Below are 21,057 nucleotides of genomic sequence, written 5' to 3'. Positions count from 1 at the left end.
TCATTGTCATTTCTGGCGGCAGTAACAGCCTCTGGACACTAGGAGGCAAAATCTTTTTTACTGTGTATGTGTGAATACATAAATATATCTATGTATATTTTTGAATGTGTCTATAAGAAACAAACTAGCCTACATCAGTCATTGCGTTGCTCAGTGACCCATCTATGGGGAGTATGGAACAATTTGAAGTCCATTCATGAATATGTTGTGAATAGAATGCGCATGTCCCGGTGGAGGCGGGGACACTGAGAGTCTGTGGGAGCCCGACCTGTTGAAGTGGTGTCTGTTTAACTTTCACTTTCAGCTTCGTCTAACCGTTTCACACCCCTTAAAGCCGGCAGACAACTATTTTTTTTTTTTTTTTTTTTAATTTTTCTAAGCTAACATACTTAGTCTATAATGTGTTTAGCTTTGGTATAACGCTATTCGACATATGTTTCTCTCGGTTCAGAACAGAAGCAGCGAGATGTCGCCGTCTTTGACATCCATGGTATTGGCCGCTTGGTTGTGCGTTGTATTGGCTGTCGTGTCCGCAGACTCAGGTAAGTTTATTGCTTCGAGCTTACCTTGTAGCTGGCTTGTTTTCATACGTATTCAAAGTATCTTGTTGTGGGTTAGAATGGTGCATATGTGCAAAGTGTGTCGCAGTATGGTAGTGTCCCAAATCCATGGCCCCACCCAGTGGTAAACAACAGCATACAGCTATAACTAATTTACAGTTAAGCCAGATTTACTGTATGCCAGCTAATATCAACTGTCAACAATACAAAGTGCACGAGGGCGAAATAGAATAGAATTGAATAGAATAGATAATAACGTAGCAATTGAACATAATTGAAATGTGAAAAAAAATGGAAACAGTAGAAGAGCACCATAAAACAGTTAGTATGCCTAATAGTGTACTAGAATAGCGTACTGTATAGTAGAACAGAGTATATAATTGCTGGGTGGAATATGTACAATAGAAAAATAGTTGTGCATATAATGTGCATATAATAGTTAGGAATTGAGCAGAATACAATAGAGTATATTGAGTAAAATGAAAAGGAATTGAAATATAGTATAGCACGGGGAAAATATCAGTATACATAAAAACAGTTGTGAAAAGAATAGAAGAGAGCAGAAGAATAGAGTAGAAATAGAACAGTTAGGAATGAAATAGAATACAGAAGAGGAGCGGAGCGTTACAACAGTTAGGAATAGAATAGAGCAGAAGGGGTTAAAGGTAGAACAGTTAGGAATAAAATAGAATAGATTAGAAGAAAGGCAAGGTAGAAAAGTTAGGAATCGAAAAGAGAATACTAAGTACAATTTAGCCGAAGAGATTAGAGAAGAAGCAGTTGGGACTAGAAGAGAGTAGAGCTGGGGCAGTTAGGACTAGAATAGAGCAAAAGAGATTAGAGATAGAACAGTTAGGAATAGACTACAGCAGAAGAGATTAGAGAAGGAACGGGTAGCAATAGAATAGAGCATCACTAAAACAAAACTAAGTGTATTTTACATGGACATAGGATTATTACAGTTACATTTCACGTTTTGAAAATGTATACTCCCTTAATATAGGTCTAAATGCTGCCTGTCTAAAAATACTGGAATGGACCTTTAAGAAACGCAATATGTGTACTTTTTTTTAAATTTAAAACCCTCAAATTCCCTTATAAAGTTGTTTATCAGTGTTTTTTGCGCGCAGCGCTGACCGGAAGGCACCGTTGGGAGGCACTGGTTATGGTTAGGGTTAAGGTTAAGGTTAAGGTTAGGGTTAGGGGCCTTGAAGGCAGCGGTAGCAGTGCTGCCTGGAAGGAGCAGTTGGGGGCAAAAAACACCATCAAGCTATAAAGTTACTATGGAAATTACCTGAGGGTACTTGCCCCCACCTAACAGATAAGTCTGTCAAATGTCATAAAATAGTGAAAATTGCTCAGCACCATGTCCCAGGGCCTAGGTGGGATCCCTTAAATTGCTTGTGTTGTCGGACCAACGGTCCAAAATAACCAATTGGTGCTTAAAGGTGCAGTAGGTATGCCTTATGAAACTAACTTTCTGTCAAATTTGTGACTATGTTCGAGTAGAACTACATGAAACAAGTCATTAAAAAAAAATCTGGCACCACCTACAGCATGTAGTGCGATTTGCAAAAGAAACACAGCTCCCTGTTCAGATGCACCAATCAGGGCCAGGTCAATCACTGCTCATGCGCACACATTCATTCTCCTTTGTGGGGGGGGAGGGGCTTAGGAGAACGTTTTGGGCTTTAGTGGAAAGGGGGGGAGGGACCTTTATCCTGCTGTTACTGAGCACCTTTTGCCCTTGTGTTGACTTCGGGTCACATTGACCCGTTTTGATTTTTGTTTTATATCAGAAAATATGGGATAAGCGCTGAAAATGTGTAGAAGAAAACATTTTTTTTCTCCTACTAATGACCCATTTGTTTGTGTGGAAAGCCCGCTTTTGTTAAGCAACTGTAGGAAGGCATTCGGAAATGTCAACAGATGAGCGCATCAGCGCACATGGGGCAAGGAGCGCACGTTAATAAGCTGTTGCCTTATCACGCTGATGTGACCGAGCCCGACCCGACCCCGACCATCATTTCTAAATATCTGTCCAAACCGGGCCCGGCCCGTTGGGTACCGTCGGGACCCGTCGGGACCCGTCGGGACCCGTCGGCCTCGGGTCGGGTATCCATGCCTTAGTCGAAAAAAGGTTTTGACGTTTTTCAAGGTTGACGGGGAGACAACACAAGGGTTAAAGGATGTTTAGACGAAAATTGGCATACTGACCTTCTTTTTGTCCCTGCAGAGACTCCACTCTACAAAAAGGTGGGCGATGACGTTGTCCTCAAACCGGGTACTACCTCTGGCATCATCGCCAACATCATGTGGAAACACGGTCTTGACATCGCCATCCAGTGGGATGGAACGGAATTTGAATATTATCGTCAATTCAAAGGTATACTGAGCCGAGTTCAGCTCACTTTCTTTGGTTTGTCTGTGGGATCAAATATGTGCTTCACTCGGAGGCGTTTTGATCGATTCATGCTAAATGGTACAGCGGTGTGAGTTCCAGACTGTTGAGGAGCTAATACCACTCATTGTTGACGTTTGTTTAAAGTACGCAGTAGACTGAACACTACAAATGGAGAGATGACAATCATGGGACTGACTAAAAATGACAGTGGATTGTACACACCGGAAATCAACGCCTTGGCCAAGAATGCAATTCGTCTCGTCGTCATCTGTAAGTGCATGAATTACACACAGTTTAGTCAGGCCGATCAGTGTGGAGGTTGTGTGTTTACCTGGGTTCAATTCCTGTTGTGATTAAATCTGGGAAATCGGAATAAGAAACATGAAAAAGCGACTCGGATGGCCTATTTCTAATTTTTTTTTTTTTTTCTGCAATAACGTAACAGCTCCCGTTCCTAAACCCACTGTGAGTAAATTGGGTAAATCCTGTGGTGATGAGGAGACCAGCTGTATTTTGACCTGTGAGGGAAACACCACAGGCGCTGAGCCGGTCACCTACAGGTGGAAGTCAGATAACAATGTGACAGGTTCATCTAAGGAGCAAGTCATTAATAAGGTTTGTATACTGCATAGCGCAATGATGCATGTCTGTGTGTGTGTGTGTGTGTGTGTGTGTGTATTTGTCTCTGTTGGTGGGATGCAACGTGCAATTCCTAAATCCACAGTTTTATTTTCGCTAGGGCTGGGCAATGTATCGATATTATATCGATATCGTGATATGAGACTAGATATCGTCTTAGATCGTAAAATCTTGTCTTTTCCTGGTTTTGAAGGCTGTACTAGAGTAAAGTGATGTCATTTTCTGACTCAACAGACTGTTCTAGCGGTTTTGCCTTTACACACTTTGTCATTAAATCGACATTTCTGATGATTATTTATCAAAAATCTCATATCTTGTTAGGGCACCAATTGTCAATCCTACAATATCGACATCGAGGTATTTGTTCAAGTATATCGTGATATTTGATTATTATTTGGCCCTAAAAGCCGCCTCCACACGATAGGCGGCAAAACCGCTTTGCGCTCGCGTCGCGCACCGCTCGGATTTGCCGCTTTTGCGCTGCGCTTGAAGTTCAAATTATTTCAACTTGGACCTAGTTGCCGCTGACCTTTTGAAAGCGCAACCGACGAGATAACAGCTGTACGTGACGTAGCCAGAAGTGACACATAATATACGGAATCAGAAACCGGCGAAACAATGGAAGAGAAAAGGATCATCCTCTGTGTCTCGGAGTCCCCTGAACTGTACGACGCCTTTTTAAAAGACACATCACGGTGTCGGCAGGAAAACTTACCGAGACCGGCTGTTATAGCCTTCAAACACGAATTATTCATAAGTTACCAGTAACCTGGTATAATCATAGAAAGAATGGTAACACTTTACTTGAAGGTATCTACATAAGAGTGACATGACACTGTCATGAACACATGAACCCTAACTCTAACTCTAACCCTAACCATAACTCGTCATGGCAAAGACCGAATGACAGTTAATGACAGAAGCGTTATGTCATAAACGTTTATGACTTGTTTATAATGTTTATGTCACGTTCACGACAGTGTCATGTGACTCTTATGTAGATACCTTCAAGTAAAGTGTAACCGGAAGAATTTAGCACAGTTGGAAGTGTATGTAAAATGAAATTATTCTCACATTTCGTGTGGAAATAATCACATGTTGTCTCTCAGTTCCGATTTTTCAACACATTTACACACAGGGGGTGACGCTGAGCAGTCCCTCCAGAAAAACGCGATTATGTGATTGCATAATTCTTTTTTTTAATTAATTAATTAATTTTCGTTGCAAAAAAGTCACATATCTTAGCAGAAAGTTGAAAAATGTTGCGTTTACTTCACACAAGAGCAGCCATTTTCCCTTGTTGCCATGGGAACGTTATGAAGTGATGTGAACATCATCGAACAACACCCTGCAACAAGCAGGGTGTTGGGGGAATCACTTTTTTTTCTTCTCTCTTTTTCATCAAACTGCAGTTTTTGCAAACTCCTGCAATTTCATCGCATAAAATTGCATAAATATCCTCCATAGTCCATCGCATTTTTTAAGAAAAGGTGCCGCATAATCAGGTATCAATTCTGGAAGGACTGACTGAGTTGTACAAATGTGTGGGTATTACTAACTATGTCACACTACTTCTAGGACAACAGCTGGGAAATAAAGGAGTTCCGCTGTGAGCTGGAGAATCCAGTCAGCCAGATGAGCAGCGACCCTTTCTCCAATCCTTTCATCAAAAAACGTTTGAATCGTGAGGAACTGTCTCATCCAATTTCAACCCAAAAATGTCCTCTGTGTAACACACGCCGACAAAGCCCACTTATTGCTGCTTTTGTCACCCGACAGCACCTGAAGGAGAACCAAACATCTCCAAAGGGCTCATAGTCTTCATGGCTCTGCTGTTTATTGTGCTGCTGCTGGTTGGCGTTCACAGATGTAAAGCAGGTAAAAACCCACGACACTGTATCTGCTTGTGTCATTCAAATGTTTATAAATATTAGTAACATTTTATGTATGACTTATCTGCGTTTGTGTATTTTATATTAGTCTGAATAATAATGAGAGAAGTATGAAGTTGAAACCATTGTGTGTGATTGCCTCTAGGAATGTGGTTCTTCCAAAAAGGTAAGACATCTTTTAAATCAATAAGGTTAAAAAATGGGAATTCTTGTGTAGTGTATGCCCATTCTCTAGGGATTGTCTGAAAAGGGCATTCTGGGAAATGTAGGATCTCGCAGCATGAAGTACAGTACAGTAGAATTCGCCAGATGCATGTATTTTCCCTTTCCTTTCGCTTTCTTTGTGTTGGAATTCTAAATTTGGTGGATTTCTGAGGACTGTGGTTGAATGCTCCTCAGATCTCTGCAGGGTAAATCCAGACAGCTTGCTAGACTATTTTTCCAATCAGAGTTTTCTCTAGCACGACTCTGTGCAGAGCTTAGCACCGTCCATGACGATTCTGATTGGTTTAAAGAAATGCCATTAAACCAGAGCACATTTTTCTCCCATCCCCGAATGCTGTGTGGAGTAGCCAGATCCTCCTCCAGCGCGCTGTGGAGGAGGGTCTGGCAAAGCGAGACTTAAGTAGATATTGACATGGCCATTTTTTGAGAGAACTGATTTTTGATTTTATCAAAAACTGTGAATTGCAACATTTCATCAGAAGCAGACAGGGCAAACATTTACCTGATTGGATGAATGTTTACTGTGAAAGTCACGCGAAATAAGGAGATTACTGGGCTTTGGTGAAGTTCTTTCCTGTTCATTTTAAGTAAAAAGGGATAAATGCTGACTTTGTTGACATGTTATCTGCTGTAACTCCCTGCAGAATCCATGCCATGGCAAAAAGGTCAGTAACTTCAATTATTTAGAACTAGTTATGCCTTTTAAAAAAATCAAACAGCCTGGATCTTTTACATGTATAACAACAGACTTCTTCTGTGCTGTATTTTCTGCTAATGTTGCTGCCCTCTTGTCCTCCACTACAGACTTCTGGTGGAAGCACGGTAGTACATGTAAGTTTCAGCCACAGTCTGTTTGATGTATTTTCAAATTTTTTATGATAATGAAAAAGTTGACATCCATACGTCCGTATCATTAAAACAGCAAGAGATGCCGTATCTAATGGCACCACAGGTCAAGACAAGGGACAAAAAGACGGTAAGACACTGGGAAATAAATGTCATCGTTTACTTTATATGCACTTACATATTTTATTACTTTATTATTACTTACTTATATGTGTCAAACTCAAGGCTGCGGGATTTTGCAATAGAGGATTTTTTTGGCCCGCCCACCAAAAACTTGTTTTTTGAACTGATGTTATGCTGACTTGCCAACTTTGAGACTCCCACGGAAGCCAAGAGTTTTCACATTCAGGCTGTTGTTGTGAGTCGGCTGTGTGGTAGCCTACTTGTCTTGCTGACTTTTTAAGGGCTTTATGTCGACAAAACTGTAAGCGAGAAGGCTATATAGGACATGCAATTATACAGTCAAAGATATTTTACGTTTTTGATTAAATAAAAGCATGTCAATAAACTATACACGGCTGGCCCTTGATGTCATTCTAGTGAAATTGAGTTTGACACCCCTGACTTACAGCAATATATGTAACAATATATCGCCACTGTCGGGCAGAAACCTTTTCGTCATTTCAAATTTTTTTTTTCATAAATAAATGCAATTGGTCACCGTTTACGTCTTGGTTTAAAGGGAAATAGCTCAATCAAATGTTTTCAAATTAGCCTTTTTTTTTCTTCATTTCCTCAAAAAAAGGGTGTTTTGGACATACAAGGTTTACACCCGACAGCGACGACATATACTGTAACTAACTAATACTGTGTAACCATTTTAGCAGTGGGTGACTCTTCTTCTTTTCTTTTTTTGTCGTTTGGCAGAGGAAACGGCGATGACGTAGGCGGCCAAACGTCAGTCAGAACATGTCAGGTGTAAAACTAGACCATCCGCGGTGAGGCTGAAACGTTTCAGGAAATCTAGCAGTGGGATCGGTCTATTCTCTGATAACAACACTATTGTTGTCGGCTCCAATGCCTCAAATCTATAATTAATAATACGGCAAAGAAAAGAGTGAAAGTATCTTGAGGCTAATTTTCAAAATCTCTAATTTAGACACAAAACTGACCAAAAGTGGGTATGAAAGCGTGTTAAAGACTATTGGAAAGGCATGTCTTTTTTTTTTTTTTTTTAAGACTGGCGTTCTGCTGCTCGTTTTTAACTAAACATATGAGTTTAGCCCCAGTAGCTATTACCTGCTGGGATCTACATTAAGTCTTGTGTATTATAAGACACTAAGAAGGGAAATATTTAAGTTATTAATCATGATATAAAAAAAACGACTACAGTTGCAGTGCAGAAATGAATAGCCCAGAATGTAATAATAATAATAATAATAATAAAAAAAACCTTTTAGACTTGAAACAGGTCTTCCTGACATTTGTTTCTAGATTTTCCAAAGAGGCGATGTGGGGCCTCAAAGCTTAGACAGGAAATAGCTCTTTCCTGTGACAGGCGGCGTCAGCGTACCTGACAATGACCTCTAGCTCGTTAAAAACAAACAGGTCCAGTGTGGATAAATGCAGTCTCATAGTGTTAGAGAAGAGCTAGGGCAGCGTGGGGAGGAACTGGACTGAAAACAAAGGGGGGAGAAAAGGAGACGCCATTGTGTGGTCTGGGCCGCCAGCTCGACCAACAGGCGAGGCATTGTTACAGTCGTTTACTGCTGACTCCTCAGCAACGGCTACTAGGTGTGTTGTAAAGAAAATATTGCGAGGGTTCAAGTTTCACATTTGTATTTTGTCATGTTTCTGATCACTTTCCCAGATTGTATTTACTCCTCTACACACAGTATGTGATTGTTTGTATTTGAATGTGTATTCTCCTTTAAATTGTGGGAGGACAGAGTTGAAATGTTTGGTTTCGTGGCTTTCCGATGCACTGTGTGTGTGTGTGTGTGTGTGTGTGTGTGCGTGCGTGTGCGTGTAGTTTTAAATATGTTGCACTTCAATACAGCTAAAATATTAGGCTTTTGTTTACAAAAAGCCCAATTTTTAATGGTCAATTTAGCCTTTGCGATATACTAACTGAGGACTTTCAGATGATTGCAATGAATTGTCAAACTCGTTTTTACTGTTACACACAAAGCAGCACTGCTTAAGGATGAGTTGTGACTCCCGACATTTTTAAGCTGTAAAAAGTCCTTAACGCTCCAAAGGTTCCACAAAAGGCACCGAGTTATTCATACCTTAGCTTTTGTTTTAGGATATACACATTATGTATAAATGAAGTGTTTTATATGGGCTCTACTTAATAAAAGCAACAAAACCAATGTCTTTTAACCTGTTTTTTTATTTACGTCTTTAGTCTTTTCTTCTTTCCAAGAGGAAAATAAAGCAATAAAAAGAGATATTTATGTTGTAGCTGAAAATTAATACAGATAGTCCAGAAGTTGAACCACTTGAGGGCAGCAAGTGGACAAATTTCACTAGTTATTGATGAAATAACTGAGTCAGATGTGCTGTGGGTTAGATCACCATTTTAAAACTGCATGCAAGAAGAAGCAGCTGCAAGCCATTCAGCGGAACAGTGACCGTGTCTTTCTGATGATTGTATAAACATAGAACTGATTGCAGCAGGCAGGTAGAGGACATATACAGAGACCTAGCAAGCATTTGTATTAACTAGCTGCCTTGCACACGTTACTTTAAATGAACCTACTGTTATAGTCCTATCCCCTTCAGTTTATGGCCCAGTTTTCCCTTATGCAAGCTTAGAGTACAGGCTGCTTAAATATACTTTTAAAATAACTGAGCAGCATTTAGGGCTCAATTTGATTGCCTACAAATCAAATTCAGTTGTTTTACTTCTTAAAGTTGAGATGAAACGGGTTTTGAGGTATATGGTGGCAGCCAACCGAATCACAGCCAAACAAAAGGTCCACGTTTACATTATACAGTGTACACTAAACATATTCAACTTCGACGCAAGTACATAATCTGGTGCAAATGCACCAGTGAATGAGTGATCATCTGGGTGTGCTGCCGAGCCACTGTGTACTCTAAAGCACGTCAGGGCTAAAGGGCAACAGCAAACTCAGTAACAGCAGGATAAAGTTCTGACTTTGATTACTCTGCTCGGCAGTCTGGTGTGTCTTTTCCTGATTTGAAGACCTACAGTTAAACACAGAGCACTTCCAGAAGGAGAAACCAGGTTTTGTACATGTTGTCAAATTGGACTAGATTTATACCGGAGGGGATTTCATCACATCAGTGTTCAGCTTTACAAACAGTCGAGATTTTAAATAAATAAATAAACTGACCTACTAAGAAACGCAGAAAAACAAATAATCGGAGGGCTCGTGGTCTTCATGCTGTGAGCAGCAACTGCAGCTGACCAAACAACTCACTATTAAATCTAGTACCTCATAAAACTGGATGTTGTAACTCATAAAATCTCAATCTGGTTGCAAAGATTTCAGCTGCAAAAATCAGTTCAATATCAGGGGAAAGATGCATGTTAACCTATGGCATATAAAATGTTAAAAAAAAAGAAGAACAAGGAGCTTTTTATCCACCAAATGCAATTTATTTGTGACTACAAAATAAACATTAATGTCAGTTTTTCCTCTTTTTACAGCATTCAGACAGATTCACAGTTACATTTTTTAAATTGCAGCAATTATTTCAATCAAGTTTAAAAAATATCTTCTTAATGTAAGTACAATCCAACTCAAACCTTAGTCACTACTCTTGTGTCTATTGTAAGAAAGATCCCCTGCTGAAAGCAGATGGACATTTTATGTTTACACAGTATTTCTGTTCTCTACAGAACCATTACAAGTGCTTTCTGCTGTTTTTGATGATTGTAAATTAAAAAACAAAACAAAAAACAGCCATACTTGGACCTAAAATACACAGTGAAAAATAGAGTCAAAGGCAGCAGTACTGCTGACAGGTGCTTTGTCATCCTGTCACCTGGCATACTGCTGAAAATCAACACTGAAAAGAAATATCACATTTTATAACCACTTCAGTGGTGTGCATTTAGATTGTCAATTAAGCACATAATGAGAGTTCTCCAAAGCAACACATTCTGCAGCCTGTTTCAAGGTATCAAATAGGGATAACTCAAACATATTCTGATGCTGCTAAATCACAAAGAGCAACTTTAGCAGCATTAATTACATTACATAACACACTGCATAAAATCTGCAGTTTTCAGCTTCAAATAAACCAATATAATCTGACAGCCTTCCAAATCCTATTATACCAATGAGATATGATTATTATCAATACAGAAAGGAAACCCTGTATCTAAAAATGAAAAATAAAAAAAAGAAGCAATTTGTACTAATATGGTCTCGGTTTTTTTTCTCAAAACGGTACAAACACATAACCAAACTGTAATATTACAACAGGAGTGTCAATAAAAAAATAACTCAAATGTGTGATGTCCGTCAAACCAGAACAAGCAGAGTATCATCAGTGGTGTAGTCTACGTGATACGCAGGTATACGCAGCATACCCAATCTGAAAGCTTCAGGATTTTCACATACCTACTAAAAAAAAAATGCCCAATGACACGCAACAACATACTTGTCATTATAGTTTTGCTATATTTTGAATGGTCATCTGTGGTTTTCTTCTTAACATAGGCTAAATAAAAGGGTATTTCCACTGTAAATTGGTGCATAAAAGTGTATCTGAATACAGGAAATGAAGTCATTAATGATCAAAACATCCCTGGCAAGACCACCCAGACCCCCATATATACACACAGTACAGTATACCCACTATAATACATTAGACTACACCACTTAGTAATATTTAGAGGTCACATAGTAATCATTAGCCATTGAGTCACTGAAACAGGACAGTTCAGGAGGTTATAACTGAAAGTCACTGTTTGTTTTCTGTACAAAATACCAAAAAGAAAAAAAGAGGCAAAGTTCTGGCCATTACATGAATGGTCCCTCTCTTTGTTTAAGTTGATTTGTCTCAATGTGAAAGCCTAGTAATACTTAGTGCTTGGTGTTATTTAAAAAAAAAAAAAAAAAAAAAGTAGAATTTACTCTTCTCAGTTACAGCATCCTATCATCAAAAACTAAAACAGAACTGTCCCGAGACGTCGGACACAAGACGTCTTCCTGACTGGTGTTGTTGCAGGAGCTTCAGGTGTCAGTGGAGGCACTTCTATAATTAAGGCTCAGCGGCTAACACTAAAACCCCTCCATCACAATTAGAGCGTTAAAAGGATTGATCCCGTTGAGTCTGAAGAGCTTAGTGGCAAAAACTGGGATCTAGACAAGATACTGATAGAAGACGGTTTAAGGCGGACGCGTTTCTCGTCACTATGCTTTGGCACTTTTGCCGTTCGACAAAGGTTCCGCCTCCGGAACTGCGGCCACGGGGCTGAGCTGCGTGGGCGCCGCCTGTTCCATGGCCCCGCCTCCTCCCCTGGGCTGTGTTCTATAGTGACGGATGATGACCACAGCGGCACAGACAAAGTAGACGACGGTGAGAATGACGAAGTAAACAAAGTACACCAGGAACTGTAAGAAAGAAAAGACATGTAAGACAATTCAGTCATAAAACACTAATGGAGGATGACCAAAGTTCATCCCCCTACACATAAATAGAGTATATATATATATATCTTTTTTTTTTTTTTTTTAATAATAATAATAATAATAATAATAATAATAATAATAATAATAATAATAATAACAATAATAGGTAACAATTATGGGGTGTAAATAACTTAACATTAAATAATATTAAAAGCATGTTTCATTTCACTTGTTTCTCAGTATCTGTTGAGCAAACATTGCAGAAAAATTCCAGTTAAATGTTGCCCAAGTTTTTACATACACAGGTGGAACTAACCACATCAACGGTGTCTCTATTCCAGCAATTACTGTTATTTGTTACGCCTGTTTGACAATTCAGAAAGTCTCCTGTACGAAAAGATCTATTCAACTTTCATTTTCGCCCTGGTCATTTGTCCTCTTTAAAAAGTCATTTCTGTATGTAAAGCACTCAGCAAATGTATACATTGAGAGATATAAATAACTTGCCTTTCCCTAGAGTGTACGGAGATAATCCTGGCAGGTATCACAGCACGCCATCTTCCCATTGGTTGTTTTGCATGGCTGTCAGGCTGGGTAGGCAGGGCTTACTTATGCTGAGCTTACACCAGACGACTTTTCAAGTGATTGAAAGACAAATCTTTCAATATTGGAGTTAAATCCCGAGTCTTGCTAGAGTTGGGCACAAATCTGATTTATTTTTCAGCTCCTGCTACGTGAGCCCTGCCTCTGTGCATAACGTAGAGTTTTTCCTGTCTCCCTCTGCGCTGTGTTAACGTTAGACAGCCAATCGCAAACATTATTAGATCTTGGTGGAAGCACGCTGCATGCTTATTGGCTCACCGACGCTGATGAGATTTACTCCTAAAAGGTATTGAAATTGGATATTGAATGGCGAGGCATTTTCGGTACCCAGCCAGAATTACATGAGTGAATACCTGAGCTTGCACGTCCAACGCCAGGCCTCTCTTGTCAGAAATGATCAGGCTGATGATGCTCTTCAGTATGGTCCCCAAAAAGGTGTTGATGCCAAACACTAAGGCACAGAGCTCCTTGGTGAGTGACGAGGCTATCTGGAACCTATGGAGAGATGATACAGTGATCACCACAGGCCAGACGGGTGAGTACAACGCTCCAGTTTAGGAAACTTCTAAATCGATCTGTTGCATTCAAACAGCCATTGTGACTCATAGATGTTGTAACTTCCCGCTGCGCCACAGTTTCAACTGAGGATTAGGAAAACAGTTTGGTAGTTTTATTCCGAGATCAAAACATATATTTTATTTGACACTCACGTGGCAATAGGCACCAGAAACTGGTAGAAGCCCCTGAAGAGGACGTAGGCCGTGTAGCAGACCCAAATGTTCTCTGTGGTGCCCATGAGGAGCAGCAGACCTGCCTGCAGCGTTGTGATGACGCCGATGACCAGCTCAGACCAGACGTTCCACCGGATTTTCACATAGCCAGCCGTGAAGGAGGTCAACGCACCTGCAGAGAGATACAACGCCATCAAAACTCTGTTCGTCTGGGCCCGTATTTATCAAGCTTCTCAAAGTGCCATTTTAGTCTTAAGTGCTGATTTACTCCTACTTTCAACCTTAAGTATAAAAGCAAGTTATCAAATGTCTTAAAGCTAAGAATCACTCTCACTCTCCCAGGTATTTAAGACAGCTCGAGAGGTCTCTCAAGTGGTCAGGAGTTGCCAGCAGGGGCTTGTGATGGCACTAAGGAGACACGGAGTACGTTTACATGCACACCAATATTCCACTATTATCCTGAATATGAAAATATTCCAAATTTGATACAGGTCATGTAAACAGCATATCCAGGTTGGATATTCTGAATAAGGCCTTTTCCCGAATATAGTATTTTCGGATAAAGACGTGGGATATTCCGGTATTATTCAGGTTTTAGGAGGCATTATTTGGACATGAATACAGCACATTTGGAATATGCATCTCAATCTGGGTTTTTACTACAGTTTATGGCCTCTTGGCTGTTTATGGCCTACTGTGCGTTGCTACGGTTGCTGTAAACAAACCACCCAGCCAACAGTTTGCAGGGCTGCAGACCCGATAAGAAGGAGAAACACAGCTACTTTTAAACATTATCAAAGACTTGGATGTCAACAGGTTTTTGGATATTCACACACATCGCTACGCCGACCTTTTCAAGGAGCTGGTTGGAAGGGATGAACGAGGGACGCTGTGTTCGCACGCTCCAACAAGTCCGCCACCGCTGGAAAACTTTGAATAAAAAAAAATAAATAAATAATCGTACTTTGCAAGGCTACATGTAAATGGGAATATTAGTGGAATATTCACCTTCACTTGCCATGTAAACAGCTTAGTTGGAATATCGTCTTTTTTCGGAATAAGGGCAAAACCCAGAATATTATGTACATGTAACACGTGCTCCTATGTTTCAGGAGAGGAAGAATGGGTTTGAAATGATTGACGACGAGCAGTTGATCAAACAGTATCGCTTGGACAGAGCAGGCATAAAATATCATATAAATCTAGACTGTATATAGGCAGGTCAATTAACAGCACGGTTTAACATTTGTAATTAAGTCATGGTGGAAAATGTGTTTTTCTTTAATTTCCAATGTGTATATCATAATGTATTCACTGTGCAACACATTACTGCTTGTACATTATGTCCATTATTTTTTTGAACAAACAGCTACCTTTGTGCTTAACAGCTGATTAAAGGCCAATTAATGATGACTGAACCTGGTGTACTGGTAATCATTAACAGAATAAGAAGTGGGAGATCGAGGACTCAACGTCTTAACTACAGCTGACAGGAGTGTACAGTCAGGTTACATTCTTCACATTTCTTTTATGTGCAAATGTGATGCTTTTTGCAGACTTTGCAGGGTCTGACCCAATTTTGATGTAATGTTAACACCATAAAATGGCAAGACAAAACCGGTGCACCTTCACTCACTTTCAGGGTGAAAGTTATCTGGGTGTTTTATACCACAGCAATCCATGCACTTGTGGTTAGGCCTGTGCAATTAATTACATTTTAATTGCGAGGACGATTTTGGCTCCTACCGATCACAAAAACAATGTAATGGTGAAAAACAATTATTTTACTCGTTACGTTTTGTGAGTAAACTCTTTTGTATTAAGGGAAATTTCACAGTTGGTGTTTTCGCTGTTGATTTGTGTGACTTGTTACACTGTTTTTAATGTCAATGATTGCAATATCTTTCCAAAAAAGTCAATGAGTAATTGTGTTAATAAATAACCATGATTTCAATGTTGACCAAAATAATCGTGATTATGCTTTTTCCCCCCATAGTCGAGCAGCCCTACTTATGGCATTAACAAATCTATATGATGCGCTCTACTTTCCCGTCCATGTTTGAACATTTAAGGCCATCTTCACAAACACGTTCCTTTTCCTAGCTTGAAAATCCTTTAGAAATATTTTTGAGTTTTCAGATTAACTTTGTCTAGGAAAGCCACTATTAATGAAAAAAACTTTTAAGCTTTTGATATTTTGTTGCCGTTAAGCACAGAGGAGTCGTCCCCATTATTTGCATCTAAATGCCGATGGCAAGTTGGAGTTACATGCCAATGTGAAAGAAAAGAAGAAAAAGCATCCAGGACTGTGAAACTGAAACCCAAGTGCTGTATGAGGACCAGAGGCGTCAAGTAACGAAGTACAAATACTTTGTTACCTTACTTAAATTAGAAATTTTGGGTATCTATACTTTACTGGAGTAATTATTTTACAGCAGACTTTTTACTTCTACTCCTTACATTTTCACACAATTATCTGTACTTTCTACTCCTTACATTTTCACACATGTAACACCAGACTGTAGCTGCCGTTGTCTGAAAAAACAGACTCAGCCTGAAATAACTTATTGTTATAAGTCAGTGTTATTACCTTTTTAATAAATCATTTAATTTTGAGCCTCTGATCTCAGCAATACAGAAGCCGTTCTATAATGTCGCCTTGTGCTCTTTTGTTTTTTTTGGATCAACTTTTTATTGTTTTATATTTTTGAACATACAGAACAGACAAATACAACTGAACAAGGTGCTTCCTTTTTTTGTGGAGGTGGGGTAGTGCACTATAGGCCCCTGTGGGGCAGCCTAAGCTTTTGTCCTTAATGGCATTTTACTTTTATACTTCAAGTAGTTTTGAAACCAGTACTTTTACTTGAGTAAAAAGCTTGAGTTGATACTTCAACTTCTACAGAAGTCTTTTCAAACCCTAGTATCTATACTTCTACTTGAGTAATGAATGGGAATACTTTTGACACCTCTGATGAGAACTGAGCATTAGATATTAAAAACTAAGTATTGTAGCTCCAGAAATGTCTCACTCAGCAGTGTAGAAGCTGCCTCCACTCCCCCGTTGTAAATGATCTTGTTCTCAGCGGCCAGGGAGACTTTGCTCCACAGGATGTGAACGTAGAACAGCACCAGATAGTACCCTGTGGAGTTGAACACCCACCACAGGGACCAGAGCCTCAGGCTGGGCCTCCTACCCACGTTTCTCAACTCCAGCAGCATCTGAACAAAGACCGAATCCCTCCAGCGTGATGCAGAGCACAGTGGGGGCGCCGAGGACAAGACGCTCTCTTGCTGGTTTATTTTGTCCAGTTCTGATTTGGTGGCTACTGCTGCCACTTCCTTTTGCTCCTGATTCCATGTCCGGTGGAAAAATAGGGAGCGTTTAGGCCAGGGCAGGAACAGCGTGAGTACCAGACCAAAGCTGACAAAACCCAAAGATATGGCGTTGAGGGTGTAGAAGCTGACATTTCCCAGGGATATGCACAGCTGACCCAGCACTGAGCTGGTGAACACCCCCAAGAGCACTGCGGAGCGGGAATATCCGGCCACGCGCTGGTAGAGGGCTGGGCTGACCAGGGAGAAGATGTAGGAAGAGTAGGCCACGCGGCAGGCCATGGTGACGCCGTAGAAGACCTCCATCAACTGCATTTCAGTGAGGGTGGAGCCCAGAAGCAGAAGGAGCCAGATGACCACCTGGCTGACACCCTGGACGATCAGGACGGGCTTGTAGCGCAGAAGATCAGTCAGCAGGAAGGCTGGCACCAGCACCATCATGTACGAGTATGTCAGCACAGGAGTGATCTCATTGGTCACCTGGAAATTACAATAAAGTCAATTAAGAAATCAGTGAGGCGGATGAAAGCTCCAGTCTTTGTTCACAAAATGAGTCTCTGCAGGGAGGATACTTAGTGTACTCAAAATACTGGAAAAGAAAAAACAGCGGGCTGGGATTGCCTCCACACAGCTCCCACAGACAGTTCCCCAATACCTACGTTTTTTTTTTTTTACGACAACATGCACCAACATGCACCAACATGCACCAACATGCACCAACATGCACCAACATGCACCAACATGCACCAACATGCACCAACATGCACCAACATGCACCAACATGCACCAACATGCACGCGCGGCCGGACGGCTATCGAAACAAAGACCAGAGAAGCTCCAATTACACACAACAGACGGAGTGTGACTTCATTCTCTGCTCAGGACGCCATTACTCCACTATATCTTTACATGTTAATGTTCTTATTGCTTTAAGTCTTTTTAAGCAAAACATTTCCTCCAAAAAACAGTTTTCAGCTTCTCAAATATGAAGAATCATTTTATCTGATTTATAATACTAGTCTGTACAATAAATAGTTACGTTTCTTTTTCTTATTATTATTTTTGGGCTTTTCTGCCTTTTTTTTGACAAGACAGACAGGCTAGGTGAGAAAGGGGAGAGAGAGTGAGAGAGAGAGGGGGAAGACATGCAGGAAATTGTCACAGGTCGGATTCGAACCCTGGACCTCTGCGTCGAGGCATAAACCTCAAGTATACGTGCGCCTGCTCTACCCACTGACCAACCCGGCCACAATATTTAGTTGTTTTTTTTTAAGTGTTGGTCAAACATAACAAGACATTTGAAGATGTGTCTGGACTATTTTTTTTACTATATTCTGACCTTTTATCGATAAATCCGAGGAAAATAATTTGCAGATGAATCACTAATGAACAGTTATGCACTACATCAGAACAAACTCTTCCCCCTTTTTTAACAAGTCCTAATAACGCTTTAGTTATTTTTTAAATCACATGCTTTGCTTGGTTACATTATTTTGGACGTGTTTAGAAAAAGAAGACCATATGATAAGAACCATTGTTGCCCAGCACAACAGTAATTAACACATTTGATTTAATTAAAGTAAATTGGTTCAACCGGAACAAAATCTCTCTGGCAGACACAGAGATTGACAAGATTGCTGGGAAACACATGTGATTACAGTTGATTAATAACTTAAGCCAGGGGCAGCTTATTCCTTGGAATCTGTTAAGGTCTTGATAGGATATGGAAGTGACACTGCTTTAGATATAAAGAGACATTAAAAGGTGAAATTTTTGTTCAACACAACAAATCTGTATGCAAGAAGTGAGCTCAGCTGCCATTCTGGTCTAACAAAGAGTGGTTTTCCACCCATTGTCCCATATAGTTTAAGAACATTTAGTAGTTACTCTTCTCTGAAAGCCTTACTTTGACAGGTAATCAACTCTTGGGGCTAGGGAAAAAAAAGAAAAAGCTAACAAAATCTACAACATCAGTCCAGCAATGATTTTGTAGATTTCCTAAACCATTCACAAACCTATTACACTGACCCACTTGGAGGAATGTGAACTTTGACCACAGTAAGTTGGATCAGCAGACTCCCCACAGGACATGCATTCATTCTACTGTGTAATCAGTGCTTGACTGAACGAGTCTTACAGGTTAACTTTTCTGTACTTTCTGGACAGTCTCCTGAAAGAACAGGGTGCAACTCCCGGTATACGTGCAGTTGAGTGTCCCAAATTCCACATACAATGTCCTTAATTAATTAGGAACCCAATAAACCACCTGTGCTACCCTAACCTGTCTCAAATAAGACCCTCATCGTTTGGGACACTACGTTTTGGAAAATAATTTGGGACACTAAACTGCACGTAAGCCGCAACTCCCCAAAACAATGACTTGAATGTCTTCTCTCTTTCATTTTGGACTTTTTTATCCAGTATTTACCCTGTAATAATACATTCCAAATGATTTTGCACTGGTAACCCCACAAAGATAAATATACCTGTAAGAAAGAAAAAAAAATACAGCACAAACAACACATTTCATCCTGAGGACACCACTAACCTGCTGTCTGGTGAAGTTCTTCTCAGGGCTGAGTAGATACGGTGTAATGAAGGGCTCCCCGGGCTTTATCGATGTCATAAATCCAAAGAGGCACAAGAAAAATACGGCCCATTTCCACTTTCTGGGCTCCTCGGCTGCCTCTATGGGACCTTCGGAGGGAGACAGGCCCTCCGAAGCAAAGACAACCATCTCTACGTCTCCATCTTTGTGTCCTCCCCAGTCTTCAGATGCAGGCTCCTTCAGGTCCATCCTCTTCTCCCCATCTGATCTGTCCCCACTTTCTGCTGTGTCATCTGCTACCATTGTGTCAGCTGGACCACTCTGTGATGCAGAGTGTAAGTGTTTTTCTGCTGTGTCAAATCAACATGTGAGGACTTGTTTTGGACGTGAAAAGCTGCCAACTTCCTACTTGAAACGAGGGAACAAAAGTAAAAACCCAACTGTTTGGGTTTCAATCAAAATGCTACACGCCGTTGTTGGCATGTAAGAGAAAAGGTTGACCGTTGCTCCATTCCACACTGTGACATGTTCTGACTGCAAGCTATCCAGCAGCTAGGTCTGGTGTCATTGTTAACCTGAAAAGACAACAATGTTGTTAGTCAGACTATTTTGACACTGTGCAGAAAGCTGACATTAGAGCTGTGTGTTTTCAACTGTGACAGACTATAAATCCCTGCTTGAACTCAAAATAGGGCTACAATTAACTAATTGGCATCTTATTTCCCCAATAAATCAATTGTTTGGTGTATTACATATGAGAAATAGTAAAAATGCCCATCGCAAGTTTACATTTAGCTTGTTTAGTTTGACCAGCAGTCCAAAACCTAAAACTATTCATAAAAGAGTATGAAGACCAGCAAATATTCACATTGAAATAAACTGGAACCAGTCAGGCTAATTATTCCCCTTTTTATTTTATGCCTCAAACAGGTGAAATCATCTGCTGCATAATCAGGGAAATGCTTCAAATAACGCATCATCTGTCACAGCAGTGGGACTTTCTAATTAATCATAAAAAAGTGAAACACGGTGTGCTGAGGAATGGAATATTGGCCTGAGCTAACTTTATGTACGTGTCACGAGTTTTAGGGGCAATGCAAACAAGCTATTGGGTAACAGCATGTTAGCATTCTGTTGCCTTAGCTGCTTATGTGCTACTAAACCTGCTGTGGTTGTTGTTGTTGTTGTTGTTGTTGTTGTTGTTGTTTGTGTGTGTCATAACAACCCATAGATGCAGGAAATCACTTTATAGCACAATGTAATACAGGTAAGAAGTTATCAGCTATATCTAGCATGCTGGCTAACGGTGTACCCGTATAAAAACAATGCACTCATGTAGCTTTTGTTGGCACAAGCATGAATAACACAATATCTTAAAGAAAGTAACAGGTGACAGGCCGTGTACACAACAACAAGCTGACATAATATTACATTTGTTGTTTATACTATTAGGGTGCACGACATTGAGACAACGTTACGTTACATACCTCGTGTGCTCCATCTGAAGCTGCAGAAGTAGGAACCGTTCGGTATTTATGGAATGGTCCACCGGAGGAAAATAGGGGAGGCCCATGTCTCTTTAATCTTTGTTGAGGGGAGGGTCAGCCAACGTTTTTTAGTCTGGGGGGAGTGGGGGTCATCCAACTTTTGTATTCATGAAAACAGCAACATTTCAAAGTGGCTTGTTTGGTGCATATTTTTCCATGTACCTCGCAGTC

General features: G+C 40.3%; 2 protein-coding genes across 2 annotated transcripts; one reads left to right on the top strand and one right to left on the bottom strand.

Annotated features, from left to right (window-relative positions):
- Positions 1-252: 252 nt before the first annotated feature.
- Positions 253-8,881, top strand: LOC114551057 (uncharacterized). The gene is made up of 11 exons (XM_028572130.1): positions 253-542; positions 2,797-2,946; positions 3,109-3,234; positions 3,410-3,579; positions 5,182-5,287; positions 5,383-5,481; positions 5,641-5,661; positions 6,365-6,385; positions 6,525-6,551; positions 6,643-6,696; positions 7,434-8,881. Exons 1-11 carry the CDS (start codon positions 434-436, stop codon positions 7,451-7,453), a joined length of 903 nt encoding a protein of 300 aa, XP_028427931.1. The 5' UTR covers positions 253-433; the 3' UTR covers positions 7,454-8,881.
- Positions 8,882-10,130: 1,249 nt separating this feature from the next.
- On the bottom strand, positions 10,131-20,869 carry slc19a1 (solute carrier family 19 member 1). Its single transcript, XM_028572399.1, has 6 exons — positions 20,827-20,869; positions 19,340-19,914; positions 16,488-17,271; positions 13,435-13,627; positions 13,078-13,219; positions 10,131-12,103 (listed from the first exon to the last, which is right to left on the bottom strand). Exons 2-6 carry the CDS (start codon positions 19,640-19,642, stop codon positions 11,903-11,905), a joined length of 1,623 nt encoding a protein of 540 aa, XP_028428200.1. The 5' UTR covers positions 19,643-19,914; positions 20,827-20,869; the 3' UTR covers positions 10,131-11,902.
- Between the last annotated feature and the right edge of the window lie 188 nt (positions 20,870-21,057).

The sequence above is a fragment of the Perca flavescens genome, chromosome 24 (assembly GCF_004354835.1).
Source record: "Perca flavescens isolate YP-PL-M2 chromosome 24, PFLA_1.0, whole genome shotgun sequence".
Lineage (NCBI taxonomy): Eukaryota > Metazoa > Chordata > Actinopteri > Perciformes > Percidae > Perca > Perca flavescens.
Note: the sequence above shows the minus strand (reverse complement) of the source record. Positions and strands in the feature narration are given on the sequence as shown.